Raw genomic sequence first — 18,173 nt, forward strand, 5'->3', positions numbered from 1 at the left:
TTTAAGAGAAAAGAAAACAAACATCGGACTCTCAGAAGAGACCAAGAAATCCAACTTGATGCTGGAAATCTGACCACGGGCATGGAAGGGAGGCTTATAGGAGGCAGGTTTAGAGTCTTCTGGCATTGATTCAGCTTGTCCTGTTCTTTAAAACTTAAAATCTCAGCTCCGAAGTAGGCCACAAAGCTCACTAAAACCCTAAGAGGCCTCAAGACCATCAAGCCCGGTAGACCCACATTCTGGGTTCTACTTAAAGAAAAAAGTGGAGACTATATACACATGAGCAGATTATATGAGGTAACAGCAACCTCACTGTTCAGAAAGATTAAAGAGCTCAAATGAAGGGTATGTTCCTCCTCAAACAGTGAAACAAAATAAACACGTCAAGTTCTCAGAGCCTTGGTGAAAATCCTTTGTTGAACAGGCAAACAAGTTCGAGATAAGAAATGTGAACAAACCACCAAATGCTTTGATGTTTTAAAAATACTCACTCACCAAAACAGAAATAATTAGTTTTATAAGTAAACAACCTGTTACCAAGCATCCAAAGAGAGAAACAAAAGAAGCAATAGCCATCTGGGAAGAAATAGAGAATGAAACTAAGTTTAAGATGATAGTGAGGAAGCATGCATCTAGCAGAGCCCCTGGTTAGTCAGAGAAGCTTCCTGGAAGTGACAAACTGAGGTAAACTTTTGGAATACAGAGGTTCTTCTTTTGCCTTTTGTATAGAAACTAGTCTTCTGTTTCTGCAGGAGCCGTGTGAAAAGCCAGCCGGCCTACACAGCACACTTGTTTCCATCTCGTACGAATCTAACTGCACGGGACTACATCTGACAGTATATCAGCTCAATTCTTGCCTGGAAATAATTGTTTTAGTAAAACAATTCAAAATTTTCCATGCAGTATTTCTTTCTTTTCTTTTTTTTTCTTTTTAAATTGATTGGGGGGGCGGGGAGAGAAAGAGAGAGAGAAACATCGAGGTGAGATCCGCCCCCCTTCCCATGTGCCTTGACCTGGGGTCAAACCCACAACCCAGGCATGTGCCCTGACTGGGACACGAACCCACCACCCTCTGGTGTATGGGACGGTGCTCCAACCAACTGAGCCACACTGGCCGGGGCTGCAATGTGTCTTCTTAAAAGATTTGTTGTGAAATTTAATTACTGTTGGGATCACATTTTTCTCATGAAAAGACAATCCTAATGAACTTAAGAGGTGAAAAACTTTGATTATGATTTTCATTCATAATTCAACTCAGTGGGAAAAATCTGATTTCATTAACAGAAAGCTGCATTCAGACTCTTGCCATTTTTTCCCTGTAAGGCACAGCTGATTTCATAATCACAGCGTCACCTGAGGTATGGACCAGTGGACGAACCCAACTGTGTAATTTAAGAATGAAGAGTTGATGATAACATCATTTAATATTATACACTTTTCAAAACAGATCCTCAAGCCCTCCTTAGATTTAAATTGCACAACATCGTGGTGGGTCAGGTAGACTCAGATATGGTTCATCTCCTTTTATAGAAAAGGGAAAAAAATGGGATCTAGAGAAGAAAGACAAACTACCCAAACTCAACGTGGCAAATCAATAGCAGAACCAAGTACTTTACTTTTCCCTCAACATCATCCAGGCTATTATCAAAACACTGATGCAAACAAACAGACAAAAAATCCCACTTATGCAGAGAGGTAACAGCAGTGGCAGGGACGGTGGCAAAGCGAGAGTAGCCATCATTAGCTGAGGGCCGACAGTGTGCCAGGAACAAGGCTGAGCATGGTATTATATATATTCTCATTTAATAATTAGAATAATAATACAAGCAGATGTCATCTCATGTCATGGTTAGGGGGCCGAGGCACAGGTGGAAGAGCTTTGACTTAGGGCACATAGCCAGTGCTCAGCCCAGCTGTGATTCCACTTCACATCTCTCTGATGCCTGAGAATCTTACACTTTTTCTCTGATGGGATGTCTGGGAGCCTGAGATTTCCAGCCCTCCAGTCTTTGCTCAGCAGTCACCTTTCTCAACGGGGGCACAGCCAAACACTGTTTAAACCGTGGCCCCATCACCACCACCACGCCAAAGTCCACCCTCCTTAAATCACGATTACATGATTTAATTTTGTTTTTAATATTGTTAATATAAGCTCCACAAGGCAAGACTCTTTGGAGGTTTTTTCCACCAACATATCCCAGATGCTTGGACAGTGCTAGCCGATAGAACTTTTTGTAATGATAGAAATGTTTTATATCTGTGCTGTACGGTAGCCACTAGCCACAGAACAAAACTGAAAAGTGGCTAGTGCCACTGAAGGACTGAATTGTTCATTTAATCTAATTTGATTAATTAAATAGCCATATTTTTTCAATAGAATTAATGGCTAAAAGAAGGTCCAGATTAAATTAAGAAAAGAGTTTGAAAGTTCAGATGCTATGACCAAAATAGCAAGCACACATTCTCAAACTATTGGCTCCTTTTTGTCATCTGTGACTTGAAACCTCCAAAACATTTTTTGAACAGGGAAAGCAAACTAGCAGCACATAATGAATTCCTGTGTAGGACAAAAAAAAGAAAAAATATATATATAAAATTACAATGACTATTACAATCACAGTACCTTTTTGACCTTGTTTTTTTTCTCATAGGTCTCTGACAGTGGTTTTTTCTTCTGCTGAGTTGTGTCTTTGGAAAATAAATACTCAAATTCACTAGTGTCCCGAATATGAGGTTCTTCTAAGGAATCCCATAAAGTTGGTGTAGCACTTTGGCTTAAAAGAGAAAATGACAAGTTAAACTTAGGAACCAAAACAGAAGAGAGCAGAATAAATAGAATCTCTAATTCATTTTTTAACTCATTAAAAAAAATCATAAAAGTTTACAACTTTACTTTTTCAAAAAAGTCAACAAACTGCAAGGACCTGTTAATAAAGGTCTTAATGAAAAATACACACACACACACACATCCCTAACGCAGCTCAGAGAAAAGCTTTTTGCGTTACTTTTTTTTTAAGTCAAAATATAATTTAGAACATTAAAGCAAATACACATTTCCAAAACAGAATGGTCATTAGATATATTGAGAGAGAGACCTAGAGAAACTCTGTGGAAGGAGTAATCCTGGGTTCAAACTGTTGAGGCCCTGTAAGCTGCTCCCCCCTCAGTTTGTGGCATTTCCATGGTGGATAATCATGGGCATCATGTGAAGGCTGAAGGATAGCCAATCTTAAGACAGTGATGGATAATTCTTAAACAGAATGAAAATGAACTACTAAGGTAAAGATTTACCCTCTCCTTGGATTTCTTCTACTGTTTTTAAATATGGCTTTCTGGTCAACTCAGTGCAGGACCCATACTATATGAATGGGCTGTGCTTATTTAGAAATACTTGGTTTATAATACCCGCCCCAACAATAGTACTACTAATAAAAAAACCCCAAAACTCCATTGCACCAGCCCTCACTGGGATTTCAAGTAAAGCAGTCATGGGAAGACTGTTTTGTTTTATCTTAAAAACAAAACAAAACCAGGCTCACCCTAGTTTTGAAACAAAGAAAGGGAAGAAGATATAGAAAATCAAGTACAGAAGAACTGCCTCTGAGAGCTGACTCACACAGGCTGCCATCAGGCCACCTTCAGTGAGAACACATTTTCTCCCAAATGTCCACTTTCTTAACTTGGTTTCTAATCTTATTTTTAAACACTTTTAATGTACACAGAAAAAAATAAGATTTCATCTACACATTTATTGTTTTTCAAACATATGTAGATGTTATAATCCATATCTATAAGCATTTACCTTTGTTTCAATATGTATTTTCCCAGTCAATGAAAACTAAAAGATCTATTATTATATAAAGTGGTCTACACAATTTTTTGATACTAAAAGGCAATTTTCACATTGGAAATAGTTGGGAACACTGGCTTTTTGGATCTGCGTGTTCGCTTTTTTTTTTTTAATTAAAAAATTTCAATGTTCGCATTATTGCAGGCTCCTGCCCCCGCTCACATTTTGCTATATGTCTGCCTTTCCCATGACATTCTGGTCCTGGCCACATTCATTTCTCTCTGCTTCTTGTTAAATCACAATTTTTGTACTAAATATCTGAGCCATTTAAGAGTGCTTATGTGACAAGTGTGAGTTATCACATATAGCAGTATAATAAATACCCGCGAGATCATCACCCACGGGCTAGAACATTTTCAGTGAAGTACACCCACCTACACGCTCCTTCCTCGGCAGCCCGCCTCTGCCGCTCAGCTTCCACTGGAAACACAAGCACCATTAACGGCGAGTGCTCACCTCAGGAAGGGGGATCCTAAGGCTGCTGGTTGGGGCTCATGAAGGTTCTGGGGAGCTGAGGAGAGGATGCTTGGAGGGAGGGGATGTGATGCATGAGGCAGGTTGTTCAGACTCACCCTGTCACCTCCTGACCTGTACTACTTAGCCCAGCCCCAGGGACTGAGCTCAGGCCAGGACCACTAGAGAGATAACTCATATTCTGGAGCAAACTGGGTCTGGCAGTCAGGCTGAGCACTTTGTCACCATTAACAATGTTGTTTCTACGGGAAAATACATTCCCAATAATGAATAAAGGAATTTTGGAACTCCACCTCTCGGTGAGTTGGGAGTAACTGGCATTCCACGGGGCAGCAACGAGAACACGCTTACAATGGACCATCTATTCTCACAGTCAACGCTTTTATGACACTGAACATAAAATTTTAGCTCAAAAGAAGAACAGGAAGGCAGGAGGAGGAAGGAGTGGGGAGGGGAATGGAGGAGGGGAATAGTTGGGGGTAGAAGGAGATACTGGGAAGATATAGCTATGTATTAGGAAGCTATAAAAGCAGGTAGAGGAAGATTTCTTTTTCTTTAACTAAACATCTCTTGCCTGTTCTAGAAACCAGAAACCAGACTGAAAGGCCAAATGGCAGAAGTTAAAAATCAGTTCATGTTAGTGAAAAGCAATCTAGGTGGATGAGAGGCAGTGCACATATAATGAGGGGAAAAATCAGATTTTACTTCCAGTTCCCTAGAAGACCAAGACCAGAATTTTTCATGTGTATGTTATACGAAGTGCTTACAACATCTGGTTGTACAAAATATTAAAATATCATTTCATCTTTTTTCAAAGAACACATCCCAAATAAATTTATTTTTGTCCATAAGTAAATACTACATAAAATCTTTAGACCATTTAAGTTTAAAAGAAGTAGTCAGGCTTAGCGGTTAGAGTGTCAGCCCGTGGACTGAAGGGTCCTGGGTTCGATTCCGGCCAAGGGCACATACCTCGGTTGCAGGCTCGATACTCAGCCCTGGTCGGGGCAGGTGCAGGAGGCAACCAATCAATGTGTCTCTCTCACATCGATGTTTCTCTCTCTCTCTCTTTCCTTTCCATTCCCTCTGAAAAGCAATGAAAAAAATATCCTCCAGGGAGAATATAAAAAATAAAATAAATACAAATAAATAAATAAAAGTAGTAGTCAGGCCTGGCCCATGTGGCTCAGTTGGTTGCAGCTTTGTCCTGTGCACCAAAAGGTCACCAGTTTGATTCCCCCTCAGGGCATATACCTAGGCTGTGGGTTTGTTCCCCAGTCGGGGGTGGGTATGGGAGGCAACCGATCGATGTTTCTCTCTCTTTCTCCCTTCCTTCCTCTCTCTCTAAAAATCAATAAAAAAATATTTTAATCCAAGGAACAAAAACATTTTGAGGGACCCATAATAAGACAGAAGAAATGTGTGGTGCAGCAGTAAGTGCCCAGGTCCCAGTCTTCACACAGCACAGGGGGAAGTCTCCCCGTCCCCCAAAGTCAGGCTCAAGGCTGATAGTGTCCACCAAGCAGGGCTCTCCTGATGTCCCAGGTCAGGAAAGTTGGTACATTCATCCACTTTTCATTATGCTCAAAACTGAAGCTCTAAATTTATGGTAAAACTAATAAGAGCTTGAGCATTTAATTGTTTTCTTTCTCAAAATGGCCAAGTACATAAGGAAGGGAAACACCGACAATGATTATCTCCAGCTCGACTTGGTCCCACCTTGAGCAGTGGGCAAAGGCCCTACCGCCCAGCAGCGCTGCAATATCCCTGCTATAGTCATGAGGTTGGTTGCTCAGAAAGTCTTGTGGGGAATGAGGTGGGGGCAGGTCAGTGAGACACAGGTGTGGCCAGCAACGTGTGGTGTCTGAACAGGTGGGATCCGTTACCCTGGAAGGGCTGCACGCTAATTTCAGGACACTAATAAGGGAACACAACTCCAAATAAATATTCTGGGAAGTCATTTCTTAGGAAATGTCATCTGACTCTTGAATGGGAAAAAGGGAATATGAGTACTTTAGCTAATGGTAGGAGCTATTTCAGGGTCATCTCATGTTTTTTTAACCATTCATTTGGAAAATTACAAAGCGTCAACATAAAAAAAAAAAGTATCAGGATTTTCCCCATGTAAACTCTTGGCCTTTATTTTCTGGTGAGAGGAAAGGGGCCAATCAACTTAGCTCACCGTATGCTTAGTCTGAAGGTATTCCCCACTCCTCTTATGCTGATATCCAGCTACTTTATCGTTATGAATTGTATGTTATTTTCTTCAATATCCTGCCTTTTCCAAGCAAAATGTTATATAAATTGAAAAATTCACCACCATATTTGGACTTGTGAATAAGTTCAAAAGCTTAACGTTAAAAATGTGTTGGGCAAAGGACCTGAGTAGACACTTTTCCAAAGAAGACATACAGATGGCTGATACACATATGAAAAAATACTCAACATCGCTAATCATCAGAGAGATGCAAATTAAAACCACAATGAGGTATCACTTCACAGCTGTCAGAATGGCTGCCATCAACAAATCAACAAACGACACGTGCTGGCCAGGATGTGGAGAAAGGGGAACCCTGTACACTGCTGGTGGGAATGCAGACTGGTGCAGCCACTATGGAAAGCAGTATGGAGGTTCCTCAATAAATTAAAAATGGGCCTGGCCGGGCGTGGCTCAGCAGTTGAGTGTCGGCCTAGAATCTAGGAGATTGAGCTTCGATTCCTGGTCAGGGCATATGCCCAGGTTGCAGGCTCGATCCCCAGTTGGGGGTGTGTAGGAGGCAGCTGATCAATGATGACTCTCATTGATGTTTCTATCTCTCTCTCCCTCTCCCTTCCTCTCTCTGAAATCAACAAAGATACATTAAAAAAAAAATTAAAAATGGAACTGCCTTTTGACCCAGTGATCCCACTTCTAGGAATATATCCTAAGAATCCTGAAACACTAATCACAAAGAATATATGCACCCCTATGTTCATAGCAGCACAATTTACAATAGCTAAGATCTGGAAACAGCCCAAGTGCCCATCAGTAGATGAGTGGATAAAAAAGCTGTGGGACATTTACACACATGGAATACTATGCAGCTGTAAAGAAGAAGGATCTCGTATCCTTTGGGACAGCATGGACGGACCTGGAGAAGATTATGCTAAGCAAAATAAGCCAGGCAGAGAAAGACAAACATCACATGATCTCACTTATATGTAGAATCTAAAGAACATCATAATAAACTGATAAACAAAACAGATTCAGTGACATGGAAGCTTGGATCAGAGTGATGAATCTCAGAGGGAAGGTGGGGGTAGGTGGGTGGGTGGGGAGAGATTAACCAAAAAATCTATATGCATATATGCACAACTCAAGGACACAGACAATAGTGTGATGAGGGACTGGGGAAGGGAGTGGGTGAGGGTAGAAGGAGTCAATGTGGAGAAAAGGGGACATCTGTAATATTTTGAACAATAAAAATAAATAAAATTAAAAAACTAAAAAAAAAGTGTTCTCTATTTTCCATTCTTTGCAAACAAATGAACTTAAAACCTAGAGAGTAGTCAAGAAACAAATCAGCATCTCTCGTTATATTCTCGACAGGTTCTGAAATAAGGCAGAAGAAATCCTATTCCAATTTGTTTGATTGGAAGTTTCCAAACAACCATATATTGCTATACGAATGCAAGGTGCTCTTTAGCTAGACACACTGGCATTTTCTCTGACAGGCAACAAGGTATAAGAGGTGAGAGTGTTGAGCAGTTGGGGGAACCAGAGTTTTAAGCAGAGAGTTTCTACTTTAAGACTCCCCTCTGACCTGAAGAGCTAATGACTCAGCTATGACTTGTTCTTTTAATAAAAAATGAAAAATTACACATACCTGCTAGAAACCAGATTGTAAGGTTGATGATGCTATCTAAAGACAAGACAGGTATTCTAAAAATCGTCAGTGAATCTACAGTATAGATTCTGGCTCAATGTCTTTGTGATTACTTCCTAATTGCAGGAATGTTGGAGAAGGCTCCAGCGTAGACCTAAGCTCTTCTCTGGTTGGTAAAGTGGAATATTCATCTTAGAGAGGGATCTGACATGGCACACATCATTTGCCCTAGCATCAATCCAGGGAGGATACAGATAAGATGTGGTGGGGACAGACCTCCTCCCCTAAACACTCCAACTCTGTCTATCCAAGGCATTACTGTATCACATTTGAGAACACGTGTTATACTATACAGATAGATATTAAACCGGTAATGATAAACATCACTTGTGTAAAATTCTGGGAATTCACAAGCTGAAAATGGGCCGGGGGGCGGGGAGTGAGCTTACCTCTTATCACTAATTTGTATTCTAGTCCAGTACAGAGGCTTCATGGGACAACTGGGCTCAATGGCTGGCTTCCGAGGACATTGGCTAGAAGAAGGGCCGACTCCGAAGAAGAGGCCAGGAGGAGGTGGGGGCACAAGTCCTGGGGGTGCTGGAGCAGGAGGAGGCCCCCCACCGCTGGGCAGAGCAGGTGGGGGGGGAGGTCCAGCACTTGGAGGCAGAGGAGGTGGCGGAGGTGGTGGTGGCCCAGAGCTCACAGGTGGTGGCGGAGGTGCTGGTGACAGAGGTCCAAGTCCAGGTGGGAGGGGCGGAGGGGGAGGGATGGCTGCTGGGAGGGGTGGTGCTGGGGGGAGAGGAGACGGCTTCTCCTGGCCAGGTGACATGCCTTCCACAGACGGAGGCGGTGCATGGATGTCTTTGTTGTCATTTGGGGGAGAGAGTTGGCTTAAAGAGGAGATATTCAGCTTTTTGGGTATTATTTGGTTGCTTCTGGTTGTCTTGCCTTCACCTTCGCAGGGTTTGAGGAAAGTCTCTCTGTCTGTCTGGATGCACACGTTTCTGTAGGTCTTTGGAGGGCAGTTGTCATCGGTGGAGATGCACACATCTCGCATCTCTTCACAGCCTCCCCGCCATCGGTGCTCTATCTCGTGCTTGAGATTTTCGATGGTTTCTTCTAGTCTCGCTGTTATTACTGCATGCTCACCCCGCATGTGAAAGGCCTGAAGTTCAAACTGAGCCTGGAGAGATATCAGTGGGAAAGAAGGAAAAGCGTTTAGGAAAACAGGTATCAGAAATAAAAAATTCAATACCCGCCCGTGCCACCCTGGCACATCTCACATAGACGCAGGGAAATACAGAGGCGTCCTTTTGACAATCCAACAGGGTGTAAATTTCACTTTATGAATTTTCCAAGGACTTAAACAGTTGGAGTAGAGGCAGAATTTCATCCAGTATGAACTCATGGGGAATGATTACCATGGATTAAGGCTTAAAGTAAAACTGTCATCTAAGAACATTCACCCGGTTTTAATATCAAATGCAAGACAAAATTTTTAATAAAGGTATGAACATGTTTGACTTTATCTTTTATTACTTTGGATTTGGTTTGGAAGAACAAAATTTTAAGAAAAAATTAGATTTGGAGATCTTTCTGGCTTGGAGCTGCTGCTCTCAGTCTTCCTTATAATGTCTCCTCTATAGGGTTTCCCGGCAATACAGCAGAAACAAAAGTAGTAATAAGAAGCTATGATCTACCTGTATTTTCTTAAAAAGTTTCCACACCAAAGCTGCCCATAAGTATTAGTACCTTTCATAATCATTCACAATCTAGTAATAAATAATATAAATGAATAGAAAATGGGAATATCAAGATTTGCTATTTTTCTCTTCTGCATACCCAGCATTTTAAGCTATATTTTTTGACAGTCTTTTTAATACTTATATTTTCAGTTAATGCCTTGAGTCTATGGTTTTATACTTATCAGCACAGACCTGGCATACTCCCAGTATTAACTAGTCCAATTCCAGTTAGCCTATTACAGTTAACTGGGAAGCAGTCAAATTTACAATTTTATTAGTTTCCAAAATCCAATGAACAGTAATTAAATACTCCCAGTGAATTTATTTAATTTCCGCCTACCCTATCAGATTGTAAACTTCACAAGATGAAATCAGGGACAGTATCTGCCTTAATTTCTATACTCCAGCAGCCAGTTCAGCAGGTACATAGTCACTGTCCCAAGAGCCTTCCTGATGGCTAATAAAACTTTTCTTCACTATCCTTTCAGCCCACAAGTATCTAGAACAGCAAAGTGTATACAAGTGCAGATCCATTTTGCATTGAAAGGTGAAGAAATATTTTTAACAGCCTAGTTAGGAAAGGTAAAGAAGACATAGGAAAGTTTTCTACTTTCTTTTTTTTTTTGAATCCTCACCTGAGGATATTTTATCCATTACTTTTTAGAGAGAGTGGAAGGGCGAGAGAGAGAGAGAGAGAAACATCAATGTGAGAGAGACACATCATCTACTGGCTGCCGCCCGCACGTGCCCCAACCGGGGCCAGGGATCGAGCCTGCAACCGAGGTACATGCCCTTGGCCAGAATCAGGCCCGGGGCTCTTCAGTCCGCTGATGCTCTAACCACTGAGCAAACTGGCTAGGGCAGATTTTCTACTTTCATTAAAACACTTTTAGTTATGGTTTTGCTAGGTTCACCTTTTCCTCCATGAATCAACCCCCTAACAACTATGGTCAGGAGAATGAGAGACAAGAGTTTTCTAAAGCTGACTTTCTCACATGTGTAAACAGCAGCCTCAATCCAACTTGGAAAGAATTAGCGAGTCCGGGGCACCCTCTATTTCTGGTCTACCACAGAGGGTTTAGCGCCTGAGTTCTAGATTCATGCTACCTGGTTCACAGCCTGGCTTAGCCACTTGCTAGCTCTATGATCTGGAGCAGGAAACTTTGTGTTTTTAAGCCTCGGTTTCCTCAAGTGTAAAGCGAGGGTAATAGTGAACCATCTCTAGAGTTTTTATAAAGATAAAAGGAGATACTTCCAGTAAAGCAGTAGGCATTATACCTGAAACACAGTAAGTTCTGAATAAATGTTACTGTTACTGTTGCTCCTGACAATATTACAGTAAGAGACGAACAGATCTCTAATTCTTTAAAATTTCCAAATCATGCCACCTTTATGGAGCGATGGGCACAAAACTAGGAAACACTTAAGCAGTCAGGATAAACAATGTACTACAAATACAAACGTTTAGCTGAACTTTCATGAGTTTTACTATCAAATGCCTGGAAGTAATTTCAAGCTTCACTCAACTATGTGATCAAGATAACCCTTGTTTCAACATCCTACCCATCTCCCTCCCTTCTCCCTCCCCTGCGCACCTCCACCCGTAACCCAGGCCTGATTCCCACCCTGAATTACTTGCCACCATTTCATGTTAGTGACTAGTTCAGTTCTGCCACAGCAAACTAACTGTTGGTTGTTATCCCCAACTAACTTCACTCCAACGAGGTTAAGTGTGAAATAATATTGATGAGCCAATAATTTTACTCTATCATCAACTTCTTAATAATATGGAAAAGTTATAAAGACATGCTCTGCAGAGAAACTTTCCTTTATCGCACAGCTGACCTGTAACTACACCAAAGGCCCTGGTCCCCACCTCTTCCACTTTCCATCCATCCAACAACCTTCTGAACCCACTGAAGCTGAGCTATATACCTAAGTGTTGCTGGCTCTGTACTGCATTTGCTTAGTGAAGAGGTAGAACACAAACTGAGCAGGTTATTTTAGCTCTCTGTACCTCAGTTTTCTCATAAGTAAAATAGGGATGCTAACAGAGTTCACCTCGCAAGGCAGTTATGAGAAGCAGATGAGTTAATATACATCAAACAGCATATAGAGGAGTGCTTGGAACAGAGTAGGTGCTATGTAAGCTTGCTATCATTATTGGCTCCTTGCTACGGGACAGATCAAGGCCCATGGCCATATCAACTTTCTTTTGACTCTTAGCACGCTTCCCAGCACCATGTTCTATACATATAAAGCAAAAATAAAGAGACAAAAGCCCTTCTTTAATCCCTTCTAGATGTCACCCTTCCTTTCTCACCCTACCCCTTCCCAGTCATGGCAGAGGTTTTTGGGAAAAAGGCCCAGAATTCTTGCTTTATCTGTTTTGTCATCCATTCTTCTTTCAACCGATTACAGTTGGCTCCTGCACCCACTGTCCTATTGAAACCGCACAGCTTGAGTGCTGCATTCGGTCCGCACTTTCAGCAGCTCTGCCCCCTGGCTGCGCTGTTGAAGCTGACTGTTGCCGGTGCCTTGAGACTCCCTCTGAGTTCCTGCGCTTCTGATACATCCTCCCCCCCCCTTTCCTCCCACTGCTGAGCTCTCTCCAGTCGACCTGTGGGCCCCCTTCCTCCACGCATCCCTTACATGCTGTTGGTCAGGCACCCTCTTGCCACTTTATCTTTCTCAAGCTACACAATCCCTCTGGGTCATCTTGTGTACTCACATGAAACGACATTCACTTAACATGAACTGTAACTTCCAAATTGCCACCTTCAAACTGTAATCCTCTGGACGGTCTACCTGCATATGGAATCAGCCATCTCAGACGGAACGGGTCTGAAAACTAAGTCATCATTGCCAAGCCTCGTCACTGCCTCCTCGGAAACCCCTCCTTGCAGCTGGTGGCACCACCCTCCTAATCGCCACATCCAGATGCCATGCTGAGCTCCTGTTCCCTCTCATTCCCAACGTGTCACTTATGAATGAGTTACATTAATTTCTCCGATTCATCCCTTTCGGTCCATCCCCACTGCCTCGGCTTTTCATTGGGCAATGACAAGAGCCACCTAACTCATTTCTCCCATCCCAGTTTGGCCATATTAGTTCTAGGAGGATTTAAAAAAAAAGTAGATCTTTACTCCTTGAAATCCTTTCAATAATTGGCTATGACTCACAGACTGACACTGAAAATCGTTTAGCATGAACACACTGAAAGCTCTTCCAATGCATTTTCTGCCAACTTTCTCTGCTTTGGGCTCCTGCCCCTTCCCTATGTATGTCCTGGACTCCTGTCTCACATAACATCTTGCCTCTCTCAGGACCTCTGAGTTTTTGCAAATGGTGTCCTCTGTCAGTACCTCTCTGCCACAAACACCCAAGGTAAGGGGAGAGACTACCAAGCCCAGATTCCACCAATGGCTTCCTTACAAACTGTATTCACTGATAGGAAGAATCACCAAATACGAAGGAATTACTGAATTTCCCTGTACTCCATATCAATATGCTGAGATTATGGTAAGAAACCCTTCTGACCATTAAAATTTAAATGGCCCACATAAAGGAACAACTTGCCTTTGCCCTTCCCTGCTTCAAAACCCCTTTGATCATTCTGATTTTGCCTTGGTTGTGTTCAGAAGCTCAGCATGACACAGTAATTCAAAGTGATTAAAGTAATAAGCACCTCATTCATTCTCTATCTGTCCATGTCCTATCAATTATTGCGCACTGTGCCTGGCTCTGCTACAAATGAAGAATCTCAAGTCCACGCACACCATGAATCGAGCCTTCGGGAACGCCAGTTTTTAACCCCATTTTTCACTCTACTTCCTGTTAAGTGCCACTTCTCCTTTGCACGTGGAAACCATGTGCCGTTTCCCATCCTGTGTCTAGAGCCATCGCTAGAGGGACTGTTAATGATTTGGTGAATCAAACAGAGAGAGTAGAACTTTCTGTTGGGTAAGTGTGTACTGCTGGATAATGTTTGCCTGGGATCCTGGGAATCTTTATAAAATGTCAAGGCCAAGTTCTTACAGTCAAAATTACAGCCAAGGCTGGGTCAAGGGAACATAATGCTTTAAACCCTGTCGGCTGTCTTTTCAGTGCCCTCTGCTTTCATACTGAACATGGTGTTTGTACATGGGAGACAAACAACGACAAACCTTCCATTCAGTTTCATATAAATACTCTTTAGAGCATATAAAGCATTGTGGTTATCCCTCTCTCTGACCCTCACGGCTAAAAATCTGTTTTCCTGCATTCATCTCAATATATAATTTGAAAGGAGATAGGTGCTGAGGTTTGACATCTTCCTAGTCTTCCCCAGGTTTTATCTACCTTCCTTTATGCTTAACTTGATTGCTTCTATTTCTTTCATTTTTTTTTATTACATCTTCTTCCCACCTGGAATAATCTATTAATCTATACTCATCTCCTTCTAAGCAAGATTCAAATTCACAATCTTTAAGAGAGCAATCCCAATTAAGCCATTCTGTTTCAATTGTCATTTTCCTTCCTTGGCACTATTTTTATCTGTCTAATAAAGTAGTTCTCATTAAAAACACCTAGATGGCTTTGTAAAAAAAACACCACCAAAACCAAATACTGATGGGCAGGCCCATCCTCACGTATCATCATCGAATCGGCCTGAGACGGTGCCCCTGCACTGGCATCCTTAGAGCTCCCCGAGCAACCGCGATGGGCAGCCAGGGTTAAAACCAACAGTAACTGTTCTTAATCTTTATTGTGCTCCAGACACAGCTGAGAGAGTATAATACCAGAATATTGGTGGATTATTTTTGGCAATGACTTTTACTTGGGTCATTTCAGATTCTCCAAAGCAACATGTGGTATTTGAAAAAGCCGGTTCCTAATTCTGACATGTCCCCATAAGGGGAGAATGCCTCCATTACCAATACTGAGAATACTTCTCCAAAGCACATGAGCCTAAGTGCTTTGCATGGCTCTTCAAAACCTGCCCGCTGCTTACTCTTCCAGACATTTCTCTATATATTCCCTATGTTGCACCATCGCAGATGCAAACATATGATCAACTCCCACATCTTTATGCTTTTGCGCATGCTCTTCCCCTACTTAAAACACCCTTTCTCTCTACTTCCACCTAGTGAAAGCCCTGAAGGACAATTCAGTCAATCTCAACTGAACCTTCTGGCTTAAACTTTTCTTAATTCTTCTTGTCAAATGTTTTCCTTTGACTCTGTTGCCAAAGAACTTTAGGTTCACATTACATTAGAGTCATTTATGTTTATCTTCTTTGCAAATCTAAAAGCTGCAGGCAGTTGGGGACCATGCCTTATTCGTGTCTGAACTTCCAGAACAGTGCACACTGCTTGGCTAGTTAGTGATCCACAGACGCTTACTGGATGGAATTATTTCTTTAGCTTTCACTATTAAGAGTTTCTTTTGCCCTTATATTACCCACCAAACCAGACTCAAAGCTCCACAATATTTTAAAAAGAGACATGTGGTCCCCTTCCTCTTTGACAGCCCCGTGCACAGCATAAACTATGAGATGTGATAGCTGTTATTGCCTAGAAGATTCAGATAAAACATGCAGACTTTTAAAAAGTGCAGGTATTTGTAAAAGTTGACGTTGATCATATTTAATTTTAACAATTCAAAATACTTCATATAGATAAGTGTTCTCTCTACGGTAAACTTAAAGGCTGTTCTCATAAATATAATAAACTATCCAGGAGAATTGAACCATGTTTTATGATTCTAATCTGATTAGGAATTGGGCTCTAGGCAATTTCCCCAGTCTCCCTGAGGGCTGGTCCTCCCTTCCCCTACCAAATCCTCATTATTTTTTAATATCCTTCACATTACCACTGCTCTGAGATATCATCAAAGGAACACATTGTACTGAAACCCAAGCAATAGAGGGAGACTTTGCTTGTCTGGTCCCCACAAACTTGTCTGTCAAAAAGAAAAGCGCCCACTGATGAAAGATACCACCATGGTGCCAAGCACTGTGAAAAAATCATCCATCAGCATTCTGTTGTTATGAACATTCTCTCCCAAGGGTGCTTCCAGGGCCAGTAAAGCTCAGGTTATCCGTTACACAACTTGAGTAAGTCAACCTTTTCCAGGTACTCTTCCAAATTCGACATTCTTAGGGTGGGAAAAGCAAGACAATTCCTGGGATTGCTCAGAAGTACAATGAAACTTCACTGCTTCAGAAAACAGTGTGAGCAGAGGGAAGGGAAGGAAAATGGGGCTTTAGAACCTGAAACACCTCAAAGGAAAGGGATTTAGTTCTTATATACTTTGTAGGTAAGGCAAGAAGATGGCAGCTCTATGGCTTTGGATGTGGGCATCCTGGCTTTTCTGTTCTGCTTATAAAGGCTGCACAGACTTCAATAACTTCCTACTTAACTGGCACTTCCTACTGTAAAAACAAAAGTCTCTATTAATGAAAAGAATGGCATTGGGTTTGATGAAAATCCCACAGGTCAACAATAGCTGGTTTTAATTAACTGTGATCAATACATTTTTTTGTTCTTATCAGAAATAGATCACATTGTGTTATAACTAAGAGGCCACCTCAGGGACACTGGGAAACATGACACACCTGATACATCACTGTAATTGGAACTTGCCAGGAGGGATAAAGAAATAGAGAAACAGAACAGGAAAAAAATGGGTAAAGAGCACTCGAAAGATAAAACAGCGTTTGAGTTGACTCAGGAGTACAACGCAATCTGTGCAGTGCTCGAGAGTAACAGTTCAATTACAGATGTGTAAAAGCGCCCGCTGCTGATGAGCTGATAGTGAGAGGGGTGAAGCCCTCAGGGAGGGAGTATGCGGGTACTGTGCGGGGCGCCTTCCCCCAATCCTTGCAACTCTGTAAAGCAGACGTTCTGGACAATGTGTTAACTTGCATGAGACCCTAAGTTGTACAGTGAGAAAGGAATCTGAATCCTGATCAGGTATGAAAAGTCATGCTCTTTCCACTTTACCATTTTGAATTGATACCAATTGACAGTGGCTAAAATAACAATTCATAATTATTGATTAACAACATTATATACTACCTATGTCTTCAATGCATTTGTAAAATATTAATGCATATAATTATGGCAATAACCTCTAAGAAGGCTGGTGCTGTAGCTGTTGTCTAGATGAAAGAAGGCGCAGAGAAATGAATTAAGCTGCCAGTGAGACAGACTCCAATTCAGACCCTTCACCCTAGTCTAGTGCTCTTTTCACCTTATCACAGATCCTCAGTAATTAGTAATCCTTTCCATTTAATGCTGTTCAGGAAGTCGGAATGCCAACACAAAAATAGAGATAGTTTCTAATTAAACATGCTTTCTTTAAAATATATGCCATCCATCCTTCTGGAACAGAACTGAAGTCATTACGTAAATAGATCTGAAGTTTTCTGGTTCCCAGTCAAGTGGGAGGGCAGAACTGCCTGAGGGTAGAAAGATCTGGATTCTGCTCTGTTATTCCAGTCATTAGCTACCTGCACTAAGCCAATTTTTTTTCACTTCCTGTAATCCTCACTTTATTAATATCTAAAATGAGAGGTTTAAATACTTAACCACTAAGGTTTCGTCTAGTTATAAAATGCTATTCATACACCCAAGACTTCATCATATTTCTTTCTACCAAAACTTCCTAGAATACAGCTCTGCTCATGAAAGCTGCATAAGGATTTAAGCACAATGTTATCTAAGCCATATAAACAAAGAGCCCCAACTGCCATTATGAATGCAAAAGTACACACAGGGCCAGACAAACTCACTGAGGTGCTCTGAGAACACACCAGTAGCTCGGTATGTGGTACAGATGAAACTGTGAGTTATTTCTGAAACATGATAGTTATTACAATTATTCAGGAACATACTTCAAAAATAAACAAATATAATTATGGACAGTTATCCAAGGAAGTAGTGGGGAAATCAAACAAACAAACAACAAAAGTCTTTGGAATCTGGACAAGTGTTCCTACCTGGGACACAAAACAAAACATCACCGTAGCCTGAGTGCTTTTGTGCAATAAAAGGTAAAAAAAAAATCACTATTCATAGGAGATTCTGGTAACAATTTATTTTTTAAGTTTTTAGTATCACTAAATATTGCGTAGGTCACAGAATGGGTATACCTGGGGATATCCATGGAAATGATTTTCAGACTTTATTTTTCCAAAAAGTAATTTGAAACCTAATGAGCAAACCCAAGACTGCACATTTCCAGGCAATGAGC

At 41.5% G+C, this 18,173-nt stretch overlaps 1 protein-coding gene across 2 annotated transcripts in view; it reads right to left on the reverse strand.

Moving 5' to 3' along the window:
• The window catches only part of FMN1 (formin 1), a 341,600-nt gene that overhangs the window by 162,132 nt on the left and 161,295 nt on the right, over positions 1-18,173 (reverse strand). For both annotated transcript variants that reach the window (XM_087822443.1, XM_087822447.1), the window contains 2 exons: positions 8,640-9,373; positions 2,624-2,774 (listed from right to left, as the gene is read on the reverse strand). In XM_087822443.1, coding sequence (XP_087678569.1) covers positions 2,624-2,774; positions 8,640-9,373 — 885 coding nt within the window. The remainder of the gene's footprint in view (positions 1-2,623; positions 2,775-8,639; positions 9,374-18,173) is intronic.

The sequence above is a fragment of the Miniopterus natalensis genome, chromosome 1, assembly GCF_054644295.1.
Source record: "Miniopterus natalensis isolate mMinNat1 chromosome 1, mMinNat1.hap1, whole genome shotgun sequence".
NCBI lineage: Eukaryota > Metazoa > Chordata > Mammalia > Chiroptera > Miniopteridae > Miniopterus > Miniopterus natalensis.